Raw genomic sequence first — 19,431 nt, forward strand, 5'->3', positions numbered from 1 at the left:
AAAATAGCAGTAAGCCGTATCCTTAATACTCTCACTACGGAAGCGTTTGAGTGACCAAGAAGCGCACTTTGACCCGCTCAATTTTAACGGCGAAGATTTACGCATCTTTGTTACACTCGCTATAAATTTCTATGTAATTTGTCAATCAATAGTGCTTGATACTTTAGGTTATTTGTTGCAGTCGACGTTTCGGATGAAAGTCATCGGTAAAGATGGACCCGTCTGACGAAGTAACGACACAAACGTGTCTTGATGAGTGGAATGATTGCGAGAAAGAATACATGCAGCTCGAGGTACATTTTTGAACAATCATCTTTTTGACATATGTTGAGTTAGCCCGAGATACTCTGGCCCTGACACCAGACTTAGACATTATGACAGACAGATGTCTGGTTTAGGGCCAGAGCGCAGTAGTACTCAAAAACCTGGAATAAGCCGACACCGTTTAGTATCGGGCCAGGTCATCTCCGATTCAGCCTGACCACCGAGAAGCACCACTAACCTTAGTCTATTCAACAAATGAATATCATACCTACCCAAATATAGCAATCCGTCGATATTAAAGATGATTTGCATACTACGAGAAAATGGCGACGACGACGAGGGAAATTTAAAGTTGAGGAAAAGAAACTACTGTGTTGACACAATAGAAAGTGCATGCGTGATGAAATGGATGGCTATGAGTAGATAAATTATTCATTTGTTGAAAAGACCAAGGTAAGTGGCGATTCTCGGTGGTAATATTTTGTAAGTAGTCTGAAACGGAGAGTACCTGGCCCGATACCAAACGGTGTCGGCTTATTCCAGGTTTTCGAGTACTACTGCGCTCTGGCCCTAAACCAGACATCTATCTGTCATAATGTCTAAGTCTGGTGTCAGGGCCAGAGTATCTCGGGCTAATGTTGAGTATTTTCAATGCGATGACTTTGCAGCCATCTCCGAAAACTTGTCAATATTCTCTGGACATTGATTTGCAGAATAAGCTTAGGTGTGTTTAAAATAAATGACATGTTTCTGTCTACTCCAACAATGTTAGAGGTATAGCACGACGAGACACTTTTGATCATTACGTCGTGTCTCGATATTGCACATCAGAAGTTTCTCAATATCGAGATCTAATATTATTGGATTAGTTTCTGTCATGCTCCGGTGAACATGTTGTAAAATAATAACAAGCAAGAAAGATTTATAATGGAGACACAGACGTCCTTTTAACACGACTTTTGATTTATTTCTTATTGACTACATGATCACTTCATGATCTTCCTATGATCAGACAGAGATCACCTAACAAATGCTACTGAAGACGTGGTCTCCAGCACGAAAATGTTAAAAAAGACTAGGTCTAGAATCTACCATCAATACAATATATAATTTTATAACTCTTTCAGCTCATATAAAATTGCAATATTTGCATAATTTTCCGTTTTGTACTTTTTGAGTTAACCATTTCTTTAATTAGCAAGCCTGGCACAAAACATTTTTTTAGTACCATTTCGGCAAGAGTAAAGACTAAAATGATTGTCATAAAGTTTAAGCAGTGCACAAATTACCCTTGAAGGACCATAATTACCCTTGAAGGACCAATATTTGTCAGGGTAATCAAATCTTCCGTATATCAACAAACCAGCAAGAAATAAAATGTACCAATCTTATCAACAAATATATAATATTTTGTCTTAATTACTTGTAGGCCTACAACAAGTTGTCTATCAATTTGTTATTTATCTGTCGCGATATGGAAGATTTCTACCTGCCGGTCGTTCAGTGATGGCCGACACAATAGGGACCTATTTTCGTCAGGGGGGCTGTTTGGCTTATTATGAAAATTGACGTAATTCCAAATAAATTTTGAGAAGCAGGCGCTTGTGAGACTGTGTTTAAGCTGAAAATTTCTTTTTGGTATACATTGCTTTTAGTTCTTTAAACCTCTTGGTCATGGAAAGTGGCGACCACCTCTGTTAACATAAAACAATGTTATATTTTAAATAGTACCGCACAAAAATTTCGGGTACATTGAATCGCCTTAATAATTTGTAATAACTCAAAATCTGGGCTATGAATCACATGATCAGACACGTGATGTCCGGTACATTGTTGACATTCTGCTGATCAGTGCACATGGACAGTCAAACGCTGACGATAGGGTTTTAAAGTTTCATTTAAAAGTGGACTTAAGAAAATGCCTTCATTTTGGGGTAAGATTGCTACATCGTTTTTTATAAAATCACCTGGATATAGCACACAACCTTTTTAAAGCAAGAACATTTTTTCTTAAACATATCTGCTTTGGCAGACGACATTCTTTATGAAATCACGTGATAGTTCATGAGGTATATAAGCAAAATTGAAAACATGACAAAAACACGTCGCTGACGAATTTAGGGCACTTGACCGTAAATGTAATATAAGCAATGTATGCAACTATGAAATTATGTAAAATACAGAGGAACAGCAATCAATCACTTGGGAAATTTTTAGGCAAGTGGTGGATTTAGATTTGTGGAGCTTGTTTAATTTGTTGTTAATTCAGCATTTGAAGCTCCTTCTTTGAATAAACACTGGTGCAACATTTAAACCAGGTTTTACCCACATTTTTATGCTGCACAACAGGATAAGAGTGAGCTAATTATCAACACAAAACACTCCAGCTGACATCAGCTAACAATATAGGGTTTCAAGTTCCCAAAACAACGTGGGTAAAGTAACTGTTTACTGTCGATTAGTCCCACCTTCCGGTGATTATCATGTTGTCATTTGTGATGGTCTCGGGCACAGGGACCTGGCACGAAAATTTTAAACCAACAGTATACATATATATATATATATATATATATGAGAAAAACGGACCTATTTTTGAAAACCGTGATTATTTTAATAAATGGGCCCTATATATATACACCATTGACGTATATATCTTACCTTAAAGAGAAATAATTTATCTTTCCATTGAGTGCTTGATGAACAAAATTGACCAAGTATTGCCGAAGTTATGGCTTGATAAATCAGGAAATTACTCTTATTAGTTCTTGTAAAAGAAATGTTGTTTGGTTAAACTTTTATGCCTAAAGTTAATTTACAGCCTGACGACATCTGAAAAAGAATGTGTCCGCTTTACTTGAGAATAGGTGTACATATTATATATAAGTAAGTCCTTGAAGTTCTGCTTTAGGCTAAATACTATAATATAACATATAATATATATAGTACAGATGTACTAAAATAACGTACTATACTGTCATCCTTTTATTACAACAGGTAGCTATATTTCATTAAAAATTTAACAAAGTCTTGCATAAGTGTAGAGTTATCTCCCATGCACAACTTAAACAGTTTGTTATATTACTTGTACCCCACCATCATCAGATGGTAGCCCATGGGCTTTTCAAATCGCCTTTCGTCCATGGTACGTCCTTAAACAATGCTTGTTACCGCTATTTCTTGAGAGGTGCTTCATGGATATTTCTCAAATTTTACATGCATCGTTCCCTTGTCCCTATGATTGTCATGCTGATTTTCAGACTGATTGAAAAAACAAAAGGCAGCCATCTTGGATTTTGGCAGTTGATTTTTGTTACCGCTATTTCTCAGAAAGTACTGAAGGGATCTGTCTCAAATTTCATATGTAGGTTTTCCTAGAGCACTCAGAGTGTCGTGCTGATTTTGAGACTGATCGGAAAAGCAATATGGCGGCCATGCAGCCATCTTGGATTTTGGCAGTTGATGTTTGTTACGTATACTGCTATTTCTCATTAAGTGAAGAAGGAATCTGTCTCAAATTTCATTTGCAGGTTCTCCAAGGACCTTAGTTGTGCATATTGCATTTAAGGACTGATTGGTTAACAAGATGGCCGACATGCCGCCATCTTGGATTTTGATAAGTACAGTTTGTTACTGCTATTTCTCAGAAAGTACTGAAGGGATCGTTCTCAAATTTTCATGTTGGTTATTTTGGGACCGATATCGGTCAACAAGATGGAGGACCACCATCTTGGATTGTGATAGTTTTAAGTTTGAAAAGCAGAGAAAAGAAGTTTTAAGTTTGAAAAGCAGAAAAAAAAGTGTAAGTTTGAAAAGCAGAAAAAAAAGTTTAAGTTTGAAAAGCAGAAAAAAAAAGTTTCAGTTTGAAAAGCAGGAAAAACAAAGTTTAAGTTTGAAAAGCAGAAAAAAAGAAGTTTAAGTTTGAAAAGCAGAGAAAAGACCCCTCTTTCATTTGTCAGACATAGATCATTCTTTGGTGGGTGCCAAGATCCCTCTGGAATTTCTTGTTACCAGTTAATTTTGCCGATCATTAAAGGTCCACTACCTTAAAAAGAACTTCAGACACAAACTATTTAAGTTTCTTAAAAACAACAATAACATAAGAAAATGTATATTGATGGCCTAAGATGAGGTTATACACCAAATAAATGCAAGATTCCCACTGTGATCTATGTTAACAGTGAAGATTCATTTTGCCGTTTTGCCGTCTGGCGCATAGTGATAGTCAGGTAAGGCGTGGAAATTAAGATGACGGCGGAAACATCAGGGGACCTGTGTTATGAAAATTAACATTTTATTTATTTTAATTAAAATGTTTAGAACTTAATGATGAGAGTAGTATTAACGGTAAACTAATATCTTTTACAAAATTATCAATCTCATTTTGCACTTACATTTTGAAAATTAAAAGCCGTTTAGAAAAGAGAGTGGGCCTTTAAAGAGCATTATTATATGATAATCATTAATAGTGTATATATGATACACTATACTATATATGTACACTGTAATGACTAACCCAAACAGTACAAGTGACAGATGATCGAATGCAAATATTATAATTTTGCATTTTGAAGAAAAAAAACCCAACTTAATTAAAATACCCGGTAACATAATTTTGTTGAATCATAAGATATCAATCAAAGAAATGATATTCACATACTATAAATAGAAATGTTTACTAAATTTGAGGATTGAAATTGATATCATGAAATAACATAAAATCATATTGCTATTTTAATTAATTCAATTAACTAAAAACTCTATTAATTGGAATACCCAGCACATATGTATATATTTAGGCTACTGGGATTTTATACTTAATTACTACTTATAAATACTACTTAGGCCAGATAAAAAATATTCTGGTTTCTGGTAACACCCTTGAAAAATAAAGGGTCGGTAGATAGGGATTCTATTTTTATTTTTTTTTTATTTTTTTTTTTCTCTTCATCCTAGTCTTGCAGTGAAAAACTGAAGTAGACTTTATTCAACCTTATATAAACCATGGATTTGATTCCCAGGAGACTATTGGTATCTTAGATTTACAGAATTTGTACCAAAATTCTGGATTTTGTGAAAAACCAAGCACAATTTAGGTTTTTATATGTTTATTTGAGGACAAGACTGATAAAAAGTTTTTGAGAAGGCACTGATTTTAAGCGTCAGTCGGGTTACCGGAAACACAAATATTTTTTTGTTTGGCCTTATATAGACTTAAGAAGGCAGTGAAATAGAAAATTAGGTTTATTTTCAAATCAATGGCAACTATATTGATATGTATAAATACATGTGCAGCATGACATTGACATGCACTACTGTGTATAAATTTGTAATGTAAATCATTATGTAATACATGTATAAAACAAACAAGTCTGATGAGATATTTATATTTATAGCGATACAAAAGTTTTGAATCTTTGATCATGATCTTATTGGAAATAGTGCATTGTGATTTTAATTATTTTTCTGTTATATTTAAAGATTACATGCATGCATAGGTTTCTTGTTTATTATATTAAACTTTATTTTGTTAGAAAAAAATATATCTGAGATGTTTCAAATAGATAAAATATGTCTGATTAAATCAGGCTTATGCAGCTGTAATCAAATCCTTTTTATTAGAGCCCTTGAGTTTATATTTGAGCTTAAAATTATAGGAAAAATTAATAAATTTTTAATTAAACATTTGTGAAATGATTTTGATTTGGATACCAACTATAGCTTTTGGTCTAAATAAGAATTTAAGATAATTTGTTTTATTTTTACATTTTCATTTGCAGTGCATACAGCAATTAACAACTTTAATAATGTAACTTTAGCAGGGTTAATTTACTAATTACAGAGTTTGATTAATTTTTAGGTCACCTGAGATGAATGAAGTCTCATGGTATTCATCGCCTTTTGTCCGTCGTCTGTCAATTTACACTTTAGACTTCTGTTCCAAAACTGCTGAAGCAATTTCATTGAAATTTTGCACAAACCTTCTAAGGCATAAGGTCAATCAAAATTGTGAATTATATGACCCCAACCCCCAGGGGGCTGAGAGAGGGGCCAAAAGGTATAAAATTGACTAAAATTTCAAAAATCTTCTTCTCCATTCACAGCTAGATGTGGTAGAATCAAATACTCTTTATTGATGGAAAAGTCATAAGGTCCTTTACAAAAATTGTGAATATATGACCCTGGGGTCTCATGTTTCCCCTTGGGAGGGGGTCAAGTTTACAAAAGTTTATATAGGAAAAACATATTTTAACGTCATATCCATATTGGTCCTGGTCGACACAGGGGTCAGAGGGGCAGGACCAAAATGGGTCAAAATGGCTAAAATTTCAAAAATCTTCTTCTGAATTCACAGATTTATTGGAACCAAATAGTCCTCATAGATTAAAAAGTCAAATTTATAAAATCACTGACTGACTTCAAAGGCCTGATGGGCCTATATGTAGTGTAAACTTATATGTCTTTGTTTCATTCTGTATCTGAACTCAGGTGACCGTGAAAAAGGCCCATGGGCCTCTTGTTAAAGGTTCCATTATAAAAAATAAACAGCCAATGCAGGTTTCATTTAAAGACCTCATCAGTACAGTGGGGTTTAGGAGGTTGATTGAGGAAAGTCGGAGTACCTGCAGAAAAACCACTGATTTTACTTTTGTCACAGTTGTGAATGTATTATAAATCCAGCATTCATGGAATCTAATCTATATAACTTCATGTTAGAACAGTGCATGCAGACGGCTATATTTGTGGTTGATAGTAAATATCTACCTGTGGTATAAAATGATGATGAATTGATGGGTACCCTTAAATCCACCACTTACGTACTGCACCCATATACAATTGTATACCCGGCCCATCTCCCATGTCGTAGAGATGATGTTATTTTAAAAGGAAGTTCCAAAATAAATCCTATTTACATAGTTCCAAAATAAATCCTATTTACATTTTTGTTTTAATTTGTAATATTTTTTTGACTTATTTCAAATCGTGTGGATTATTAACACACAACCCTATTAAGGATCATTTATATGCTGGCACATATTTATAGCAGAATTGTTTTATCATGAAAAACAAAAAAAACCCGCATTGTTCTGATAAGTTAAATATAAAAAAAAAAAAATCATCTTGAGTAGATGTTGACACTTGGATCGTACCAATAGATTAAAGAGATAATTCACTCAGGCAAATTCTTTTACATAACCAATAAGCAAAATATAGCATAAATGTATTGTTCTACATTTCTTATGAAACATATAACGTAAAACATTGACAAATTCCATGACATTTTTAAGTATTTTAATCAATATCGTTGAAATATCAAATCGTTGATCAATACGATTAAGCAGGTACAATATTAACTCTGTACCCATACCCGAGCCAAAGTCACGCACGTTAAACAAATGAACTACATAACCACTGAGAAGGTGATAAAATGATTTTTAGGCAAGACAATTCACCTAATAAGGTAAACACACTACTGTCAGAACGATTTGAGCAGTTCTAGCCAAAAGTTGCATTACTTTACGAGCAAGGGACAGGGTTCGGCATACAAGAAGTTCGACCACAGTGTGTAATGGCGGACAGCGAGAAAGTTTGAATATTTCACACACGTGTCACCACCATAGGCGTTTCAGTTATATCACAGTAAAACTGACTGATCTAATTTCCATTAGAACTTGTTTTATCTGATATATATACAAATTTTAATGTTCTCTTAGACTGAATTGTCCCTTTAATTCAGGTGACAAAGTGCACAGTATATATTTTCAAGGTTGTCTATCACTTTTTAAATATTTTTTAAAACTTTTGTAATTTAAATAGCGAACATACTTGTTTATGTCAGAACATGTACATTAAACCTATTATGTAGATATGTTACTTTTATTTAGTTTAATTAGGACTTGGACATTTCAATAAAAATACACTTAAATGTACATGTATACAATACATGTACGTAAAAATATTGTACAATTTTTTTAATAGTTTTATCCCTATTGAGACCCTTGGTGCCTCTATGTTGTTTTTGGTAGATAAATTTTGAATTTTTCAGTTTCTTAGATGTTGGACTTACATTAGCCTTTAGCTGCCATTAAGAAAAGACTTGTATGTTTCAAAAAAATTCTTTATATTTCTTTGATTTAATATCTAGTGCATGTCCATAGGCCTTAATAAGATTTGTCAAAATCTTAAAAATGATCCGATGCATTTTTTTTCTCTGTCAAAGTGATCTATGTATCCCGGAGTCACTCTATGTTTATAAATTACCGCTATTCATTAAATCATTTTGTTGTTTGTAGACTGATCATGAGCTTTACAAGAGGAAACTCGAGGAAATGCTGACACTGCAAAAAAAATGTCTGACGGGAATAGCCAGTCAGAGGAAGCGACTGAAGAAGATTCAAGGCTACTGCAAACTGTGAGATATCAAATTTATTGTGTATAAACTTTGTGTGTTTTAGACCAGGAAATATCTACTAGATACTTACAGGTACAACCTTGAGTGTTTGACATTACCAAGGTGTATATATATATCTACCTCTAATAAAAACTATAGTCTATAAGGTGCAATTTTTTAATGACTTTTGCGAATCAGCGACACTATATTAGCGATTATTCCTATACTTACAGAGATGAATTCATTGTTTGAAATCAAATTTGAATATTAGAAATGATATTTTGTCAGTTGGTCATGATTATCTTCCAAATACAGTGGCTATTCCGATAATTATTCAGAAGAATTAGGAATTTGAAGATTAAATATTATAATAAATGTTCTTTTGGCAGTAGTATAAATTAATAAGTGTGGTGGAAAATTTCAGAAAGTCCAGAAAAATGACAATAAACTCCTAAATTTGAAAAGACTCAATACTAAAAAAAACATACTACATGTACATGCATATATACCGGTAGTGTTTCTGCAAAATTTTCAGTCTGCATGCATTTAATTCAAGGTCAGTTAAAATGAGGCCTCAAAAGTGCTGAAAAATGCTTATTTGGTCAAGTACGTTATTAGTGATGACGACTTTGTTATGTAATTGAACTGGCTCAGACATCGTGAAATTTGACTCGGACTGCCTATTTCAAAATGCAGTCCAGACCAACTGTCCGGCAATTATTGAGTACCAGAAGTCAGTAGAAATGGTGTCTCTGAAGTATTACGCAGATGCTGAACCTGTGGCTGGCAAAAATGTAAACTGCATAAGATAATTCTGAAAACAGCTGCCTGGATATATACTAATAGCAATAAGTTATGTTTACTTCGAAAATTCACATTAATGTTCGGTCCAGCAAAATCTTGATCAGTTCGGCTTATTCACAGTCTTTGCCTTGCCAGTCCGAGTGTCAAGCCATTTTTTTTCAACATTAGCGATGCCTGCTGCTGGTTACATATTTTAATTACAATATGGTTATAAACTATATTGCTTTTGTAATGTGTTTCAGAGCAAAGCAACAGAGCCTTGATAATCAACAAAAAGCTGAGCTAAAGGAGCTTGATGAAAAGACTAAAACCCATAAAACACACTTTCGAGAGATGGAAGAAAGTTTGCCTCATAAGAACGGGTAGGAATATAATGTGGTGAAAGGTTTATCTGGACCATAATTATAGAACTCTTTAAAAAAAAGAGATATATACTCTTTTAAGTTATAGGATTAAAAAAAAGCAGAAAATGAGAATCAACACTGTAACTTATAAGACACAAAAAATTAGAATGAGAATCCAAACTAACTTATAAGATAAAAAAAAAATAGAATGACAGTCAACACTGTAAGTTATACCTGGTAAGATAAAAAAAAAATGCAGAATGGGAATCAACACTGTATATATGTTTAGGAATTTGATTACCATGTTCGCCATATAATTAACGCCCAGGATGCTGAAAAATTGAAGGAAGAGGGTGCTTATATATATAAATAAACCAAAATGTAAATTGTGGATAAAAAAGTATCCATATTTTAACTCTTTCTGAACTGATGACACATTAATCTGACAGTGAAATAGGCTTACCGTATTCACTGTAATTAGCACCCAGGGTGCTTAAATAATTGTAACAAAGAGGAGCTCTTATTATTGATTGCATCATGTGTAAATTGAACAAAATGTCTTTTATCATTCGAGACGCATTATTAGGTCATGATTCACATGTAAAAGACTTGCAAGTTTATGTATTATAGGATGTATGCTGATGTAAGGGGCGTCACATGTTGTAAAATATTATTAAACCCATGGGATGGAGGCATTTATACATCTTCAACTCTTCTCCAGAAAAGGGGAGGGGCGCTGATAGGGGAGGGATGCTAATTTCGGCGAATACAGTATGTTACTATCCATATCAAAATGTACATGCATGAAGGTATTGATGCCAATGTCATTTAATGTCATAGACTGACTATAATGATAAATTTAAAATATTAAGTGGGAGAGTTTACCCTGATCAACAGGTTTTTGCAGTGGATATGATATCATGTGTTATGTCACCGTATTTGCATAAACATATGTTTTTCTTGAATTGTAATCTGAATGAAAAATACAAAAAAACTTTTAATTAACCTAAGCATAAAAGAAATTCAGTTTAAAAAAGGGATGTGAAATTTAAAGTAAATAAAATATTGATACACAAGCAAGATTAACTGTTTGAATAAAATTAGATTCTATTTACTGTGTTTCACTGCAAATAAGACACAAAACTCCCCTCTCCCACACACACAACACTCCCCTACCACCCCCCCCACCCACCCACACAGAGAAGAAAATAGGTGAAAAGTGGTGGGCAGGGGTCTTATTTGCAGACAACCTGGCTGACAACATTCAACATTGATCAATTAGATTGCCATCTTGCAATTTTGAACGCCTGTCATTGCTGTTAGTGAAATTAAAAGCAAACAAAATAAAGATACACAAGCAAGATTTACTGTTTGAATAAAATTTAAATCTGTCTAACAGTATCTTTCCTCAGATTTCAAACCATTCAGCTTTTAAGATGTAGCACATGCATATACGGAGAATCTATATTTGAATATGAAAATGAAAACAAAATTAACAGTATGAATAAAATTTATATCTATGGTAGTTGCAACCAAATTTCGAATCGTTTAAGATGTAGCACATGTATATTTGTATGTAGCACATGTATATTTGTATGTAGCACACGTATATTTGTATGTAGCACATGTATATTTGTATGCATTTTGCACAAAGGAAGTATAGTTATGTAATGGAAATTGGAATGGTGATCACTATCACAAAAATGAAAGGTCATTAAACATTTACTGACTTTATAATGTTCTTATTTCAGAATATACCTGAGCATCATTCTGGGACAGGTGAATGTGTCTTTACTAAACAAAGCAGATAAGTAAGTATCAGTAAAATTATATACATACACATTTAACTCGGACACCCCTGACATTCCATAATGGACTAGTCCAGTCTTTGATTAAGAAGAGTCTAAATGCGTCTTCAGGGATGAATGAGTGAAAGGTATAATTGTGTAAAATCCCAATTACATTGATAAGGAAAATGTCTTTCGTCTCTTTGATGCATTATAGACTTGACATACAATGTAATAAAATATAATATTTTCTAGATTTGATAAATTATATTTATTTAGTTTTCTGTTTAAGTTATTTCCCCATTTTTAATTAGCTAATATCTGCATTTTGTTGAGATATATCTATGATTCTCTATGAATTTTAGTACAATGTAATACAACAAAGGTTTAAAACTCGGAAATGACAATTTCAACAGGCAGGATGAGGGTTAATTGAAATAAGTACTATAATCATAAGCCAACTTTCTTTCGCATGAGATTTATTTTCACAATTTTTTCATTTATGTTAATTTTCCGATGATTTATCTCAGGAAGTTAACATATGTCCTTATTTATTGATGAAATAAATAACTTAAGAAGTGTCTGTTACAGGTTTGCCTACAAGGAGGATTATGAAAAGTTTAAGGTGACTGTGAGTTACATAACATTGGTACTGTCTGCAGCCTTGTTCTTCATCAATGGATCTAGGTATATAGTCCTCTTACAATAGGGATGTAACAATACATCAGACTATTGATACAGTCTGATTTTATTTGATCAATTGATACAGTCTGGTTTTATTTGATCAATCAGTGACAGACTGGTTTTATTTGATCAATCAGTGACAATTCAACAAGTCAATAGCAGTTGCCAACAGTACGCCAAGGTTTCAACCATAACTTTTGCTAAAATGAAGTACAATGTACTGCCTAAAAATGAAATGCGACAAAATCCTTAGCTCTTTTGCCATTTTCCTAATGACACTCATCGATGCCTCCACTAATAAACTATGGTTTAAAGTAATAACAAATTGAATAATGGCTGATGATCTATAGTTTGATCTGATATTATGGCTGTGTTTTACAATTACTCTAGGTGGCTGGACGCTCTACACAACTTCCTTCTTGTATGGTATTACTGTACCCTGACCATCCGTGAAAATATCCTCGTGGTCAACGGCTCCAGGTATAAACCTTCTTTACAAAACGCTTCATTGCTATCTAAGTATTAATGAAAACAGGCTTTATATTGAAAAAAATGAAATATATCTTTGTGCTATTTAATTATTATCTGTAGCCAAGTGATCTCGCCTCCACTTTTAAATGCTGTTAACATTTTTAGTTTCATCAGTTCACATCATCAACAATTTTGGCCCTTTATCATAACATCACTGTTACGTTACTTTTTGTTAGCACAGTATATGTGTACTTTTCTTATTTTCTTACGATTGGTGTTAGTTTGTCATAATTGTGCTTATGTAATAATTACTTGAAATTTTTGATAGAAACATAAAATGAACTATTCTCAATATCAGGTAAGTGCATGTGCATGTATGGGTAATTCAGTGCACCTACTCTGTGGGTACTTTTATAGAGTTCATACCAGTTGTACTGGATATAAGTAAAGCAGCTTATAACGGAATGTGATTGGACCTGAATTCTCAAGATGGTTGTACATGTTCATGTACTTTAAACCAACTTTCTCTTTCGGGGGATTTACTTTTGTGAATTTTGTAATCCAAAGAAATTAGCGGAACTTAATTTCCGCTTATGGTCGACTGATTCACATACCATGTGATACCTTATAACGTTAGTGCAGGACTGTTGTTTCTATTGGTGATGGAATAATGTTAAAAAATTGTATACAGCGCTAACGTCATTTTAGCAGGAAGATTTCCGGTATTCTTATATTCTTTTCTCTTCCAGAATTAAGGGTTGGTGGGTGACCCACCATTTTGTATCGACTGTATGTGCTGGGATAGCATTGATTTGGTAAGTCATCTCTTTACTACAGTGTAAAGGTGAAAATGTACGTATACGCTAAAGAGAAATTGACGCTTATTAAGCTTGAACATGCAAATTTCCCCTGATTTTGTGAATGTATGAACTATGTAGCTAAAAGTCTGAAAGCATGTCATTCAATTGTGAAAATAACGCCACCAAGAACGTCTTATGCTTACAAATCACAAAATTGGGTGCTTTCAAAAATATCCACTTAATAAAGTATATATTTAAGTTATTAACGGTGCTATAGCATGATAAAGGTCTCTTACCTGGCCTACTATACTTTTTGACCGAATACAAAATGGTTCCTAGAGGTCTTAGAATTTAAAGTAAATGGTTAGCAAAATAAAATCAGTTTACAGTTGGTTAAAACTAAGTATTGTTTATAAGCCCAGTGTGTGTTTTTGATTTATCCTTTTGTAGGCCTGACGGTTACTCCTACCAAGCCTTTAGGACCCAGCATGTTGTCTTCTCTCTCTACCTTAGTAAGTTAAAGATGCTCCACTGCTGACAAATGGTATTTTTTCACTATCAAAAACAGGAGCAGACGATTTAGTATTTTTCTTCTGCTGCAAAAGTTACTTACTTTACACCATAACCACCATTGAAAAGTTTGACCTTCTTATTTTAATTCAAGTTAAAAATATGAAAAATAATGAATTGCATCTCAAAAAATTCCATGGCACTATATTCTATATGGAATGAAGTACTGATTGCGCATGAAACAAAGGCAAAATAAATTATTTTATATTATTTTTTTGTGTAAATTAGGCATATATATACACGATTAAACACAAATTATTGTTCGAATGATGAATATCATTTATGCTCTGTCGGCGGTGAAGCATCTGTAAGTGTGAAGCCAGCTGGGATCGAACCTGTCACTCACTTCTACCAATTGAGTAGAAAGAAAATCCACCCTATTGAGTGGAAAGGAAAAACAATATACACTACATGTATTTCCAATTAACCATGAATAATTTTTCAATAAAAATATCAACTGAACTTTTCAACGATTAACAATTCGAGAATCAATCACTATATATAATAACTCATTGTGAAAATTCCTTTCTGGTTCGTGTCATCATATATTTGTGAGAATAACATCATGTTTTTTTAGAGAAATTCATTTGCATAATATAACCGATACCTTCCTGCAAGGGAGATAACTCTGTAGTATGCAAAATATATATAATATGATATATAACAATACCTACTGACAGGGGCAGATAATTCTGTAATATAGAACAATACCTACTGACAGGGGCAGATAATTCTGTAACATATAAATTTCAATACAAAATGGCAGTTTATAGGGCAGTTATTATAACATTTTTGTAGTATATTTTTCAGTTTTAATTATGTTGTATACCGTACATTTACTTGAAACTCATTTACCCTTGAAAGTGTAAAGAAAGAAATCTGTTACAACTGTTATTTAGTTTTAAAACTTCTGTTGTTTTTTAGGCATGCTGTATGTCATGCAGTACTTTTACCAAAAAGGCTCTCTGTACAGACTCCGAGCTCTAGGAAAAGGACATGAAATGGATATTACTGTTGGTAAGATACAACAAAAATGATAATAGTAAATTAAGGTAGATATATATATATATTAGATGGAGTATGTTTGAAAATAGACTTATAGATACAGACTATTTGAATATAGACTTGTATGTATATCTCCACAGACTGTAATTGGGAACTTAATCACTGCATGCTAACTGTATTCTTTAAATCAATAAGCTTATTAAATGAACACATTTACAACAAATTATGGTTATAACATACATGTCCTATTTATTCCAATCAAGGTTCCTATCAGATGTTTGTAATTATAAAGTATGCATATAACAAAGTACTTTCCTTGGCCCCCAGGGATTTGTTTTATACCAGCAAGGGTAACTCTACAAGGGTTTTACTGATAATTTTATATTCGTTTACAGAGGGGTTCATGTCGTGGATGTGGAAGGGGATTTCCTTTATACTACCATTCCTCTTCGCTGGCTATGTGAGTATAATTAATTTTTCTTTGTTTTCATACAAAATCTGGCTTTCTGATTGGCCAATATTTTTTTTGCATACCACTATGAAAAAAAAAATCCGAGAATGGCGCGAAACTCTGACATTATCGTGACGTCACAATAGAGACATTGACGTTGCGTATTGATTCAGAAAAAAGAATCCCTTGAAAAACCACTATAATGTTACATTTAAACATACTTCATTTTATCAAATAGAGTATAAAATTAATTATAAGTATTGATGTCACTATTTTTTAATTTTATCGGGGTATGAAAAAAAAATTGTTTGCAAACTTTCGTGAGAGGATTCACACAGTTTGCAAACAATTTTTTTTTCATACCCCGATAAAATTAAAAAATAGTGACATCAATGCTTAAATACATCAAAGACTTGTCTGTTAAATATGCATCTAAATGATTAGATCTATGAACCTGAAAATACAGTAGGGAAACACCATTTAACATTATTATCATTAATGAGTCTTCACAAATAAATGTGTTCAAGTTTTCAATTTTATGTTCAATTTACAAGATCCTATTGGCATACTTTTAATTTTGGTGAGCTAAAAATTGTATTGTAAATTTTTTTTTTTTTATTTTATAACATATAATAATAATAAATACTAATATAATGATAATTTGAATTTGCTATTTATGGTGATGATAGGTGTGCTTTTAATCATAAAATTAAAAAAAATATCCAAGACAAAAAGAAAAGAAAAAAAGAAGGAAATTAAGAAAGGAAGAAAAACAAAACTTTTGAATAAAGATTCTCATGATCAGTTCTTTAAGACATAGGCATTAAGACATTTGTCTTCTATCAGGCATTAAGACATTTGTGTTCTTAAGACATTAAGACATTTGTCTTCTATCAGGCATTAAGACATTTGTGTTCTTAAGACATTAAGACATTTGTCTTCTATCAGGCATTAAGACATTTGTTTTCTTAAGAAGCATTTTATATTTAAGACATTAAGGCATTTTATATATAAGACATTAAGGCATTTTATATTTATGACATTAAGACAATTGTGTAATTGATTTCAGTGTTTCCAGCTGTACAATTCCTATGTATTGTATCACCTGGCCCTCAAGTCTCCACATTGGCAGGTAAGGACTCACAAAGGAAAGGTATCACTTCAGACTGTTTTACGGCAACTCGGTGATAAGCAAAATATTTTGCACAAAGATACCTTAGGGTCAGCTGCATATTGTATGATATTTATTACATCCTATTTTCAACGGGCTCTTGTTAATTACAAAGGTCAAAGGGTAAAAATTGATGTTTTCATTGTTTAAATTCTAATAACAGATAATTAATATCAGATTAGAAATCATATGTTTGGCAGTTTTAGCAAATCATGAATTTCAGTTCAGAATATAAGAAGAATTGAAAAAGTAGGTCACAGTGACCTAGCTATATATAGTTAAGCATTTGTTCTATTTTAGCATTAAAAACTTGAATGATTTTGCTGAAAACTTTCATTTCTCAACAATTTGATAGCTTGAGATTGATGTTTAGTACTGCATATGGATCGTGACATAACCTGTATTTACAGGTATTCGCCCTCTCCTTCCTTCATGGGTTCCTGGGAATGGGGAACATTGCTACAACACTTGCTGTTGTCAAACAGAAGATAACAGAACAGGTCGCAGGAATGTATAAATCTCGTCTCACCAACAAATACCGCTTCAACTCTCGTACAAAAAACCTGTAACAGGTCATGATGAGGACACCCGCCTAAAACCGAGAGGCCGTTTAAGTCGTCAGTGGTGAAGCGGCTAATAGTGGTACAGCTAATTAACTTGTACAGTACGAAGGTCTGTAGTAATTTATTGTTAGTGAAATTATCAATTATTACTTTTGAAGTTGAGTGAAAATCCGTAAAGCTGACGTAAATGTTTGTGAAGAAAGTTTTGAAAATGATGTTTGTTATTGGTTAGATTATCATTGTGTGTACCAGGTAACTGTTACCACAAATCAATGGTTAAACTATACATACATGTAGTTTAAGAATTGATGAAAAACATAGATTTTGATCACATGAAATGTGTACAAAGATAAAAAAATTAAATAAAAAAAAAAAAAAATTAAGTATGAAAACTTGCCTATCAAATGTATTTAAAAAAAATTATAACTTGATAAGACTTTGTTGATGAAGTGAATAAAAATAAAGGATCAAGAACTTCTCTTTTCCTTGAAGAAAATTTGACAACATAACAATGAAATATTTGAACTTGTCTATTAAATGTTTAAGAAAATTTAAAAAGAGTTTTTGAAGAACTGATGTAAATAAGAATTTGGAACATTAAGTTTCCTTTTAGAAAATTCGAAAAATAACAATGAAATATTTTAACTTGTCTATTAAATGTTAAAAAAAATACTATTTAAGAAAAGTCTTGAAGAACTTATATAAATAAGAAATTGAAACGTTACTTTTTCTGTTAAAAATTGTTTATAAAATAATCATGTCTCGATATTATGTTTCAATGTTTGAATCTTCAACATTTTCTACTAATTGATATTTACAGTGACATACATAGATCATGATGTTTGATAACGAAAATTTGATACACAAAATATTGACAAATGGTAATATCATATTAACCCTTCATTAAACCCAATTGATAGTGAAAATTTAAATCTGATGAATTTTAATTTTCATTCATTTTGTTAAAATGACAAAAACAAACACAAAAAACAAAAAAAGAAATGCTCCATCTTAATTAAACTACCTATAAGGTATATCATTAATATAAATTGTTAAAACCTAATGTTTTGGTTTTTGTTGCATTTCATTATCAAAAATATATTCAGAAGAAAAAAACATCTGATTATATTCAACCCGTCTGTAATAAGTTAGCTCAATTGTTAAAACAAGATTAAAACTAATCAATCATTCCACCGATTTTTAAAAAATGGTGAATTTGTATTTTGTTATTTACTTACATTGCCATTATGTTACTGTAAACGTATTTGTTTTGGTGGAATCAAATTTCAGCGCAAAAAAAAAAAATCTTGAACAGGTTAGTGCAATGATGAATTTGCACACTATACATATATATATATAATGGTATACATAAAAAGAAAACACAACTATAAAACAGTTTTAATTAATTGTATAATGGTTATACATATTTTAATCATCATTAAATCTTTATTTCAAAAATCTTTGTTGCAAGATGCAAAATATCGTCATTTTTGCGGGGCCTCCTTATTGTGCCGATTTTCCAACAAAAATCTTCCACCATACTTCTACATTCATCATTTGATATGTTCGAACTATCCAAAATAGGATTTATTATAAAAAGTCAGTGTTCGAACTATCACTAGCTAAAGAATTAATGTTTATCCTGAAAAAAAGTTGTATGTTGAAACTGTACATCATATGCTGATTCAAATTAACCAGAGGTTTACCGTTCCGTCTTTGCATATTACAGAGTTAGCTCCCTTGCCGGTAGGTATCGATTGTTACGTCATTATTTTGTGAGCACAATTCACGTCTCTAAAACGTATGACCTTACGCTCGCAAATGCATGACGCCACAATCAATACCTACCCGCAAGGGCAGATAACTCTGTAATATGCAAATACGGAATACTATGTAACCAATATAAAACGCTCAAACATATCTTTGCACAGCAATGATAACAGGAAAAGACCTTATATAAGATAACCGCTAGAATGAGATTATCTCTAAAATAAGTATATTTACAGTATCCATAAATACCTGTGCAATCTGACTCAAATACGCATTTACTTGAGGACATTTGTTATATAAGAATTAAGATATTAAGTAATTAAAGATGCTCCACCGCCGACAGAGCATAAATGATATC

The 19,431-nt window shown here is 32.3% G+C and overlaps 1 protein-coding gene across 1 annotated transcript; it reads left to right on the top strand.

Annotated features, from left to right (window-relative positions):
• Window positions 1–136: 136 nt before the first annotated feature.
• Window positions 137–19,093, top strand: LOC138331205 (ion channel TACAN-like). The gene is made up of 12 exons (XM_069278688.1): window positions 137–293; window positions 8,556–8,674; window positions 9,700–9,819; window positions 11,553–11,612; window positions 12,180–12,275; window positions 12,663–12,752; window positions 13,493–13,558; window positions 13,994–14,055; window positions 15,038–15,130; window positions 15,514–15,578; window positions 16,639–16,701; window positions 17,151–19,093. The coding sequence occupies exons 1-12, from the start codon at window positions 213–215 to the stop codon at window positions 17,307–17,309; spliced, it is 1,074 nt and encodes a 357-aa protein (XP_069134789.1). The 5' UTR covers window positions 137–212; the 3' UTR covers window positions 17,310–19,093.
• The last annotated feature ends 338 nt before the right edge of the window (window positions 19,094–19,431 follow it).

This window comes from Argopecten irradians, chromosome 9 (genome assembly GCF_041381155.1).
Source record: "Argopecten irradians isolate NY chromosome 9, Ai_NY, whole genome shotgun sequence".
NCBI lineage: Eukaryota > Metazoa > Mollusca > Bivalvia > Pectinida > Pectinidae > Argopecten > Argopecten irradians.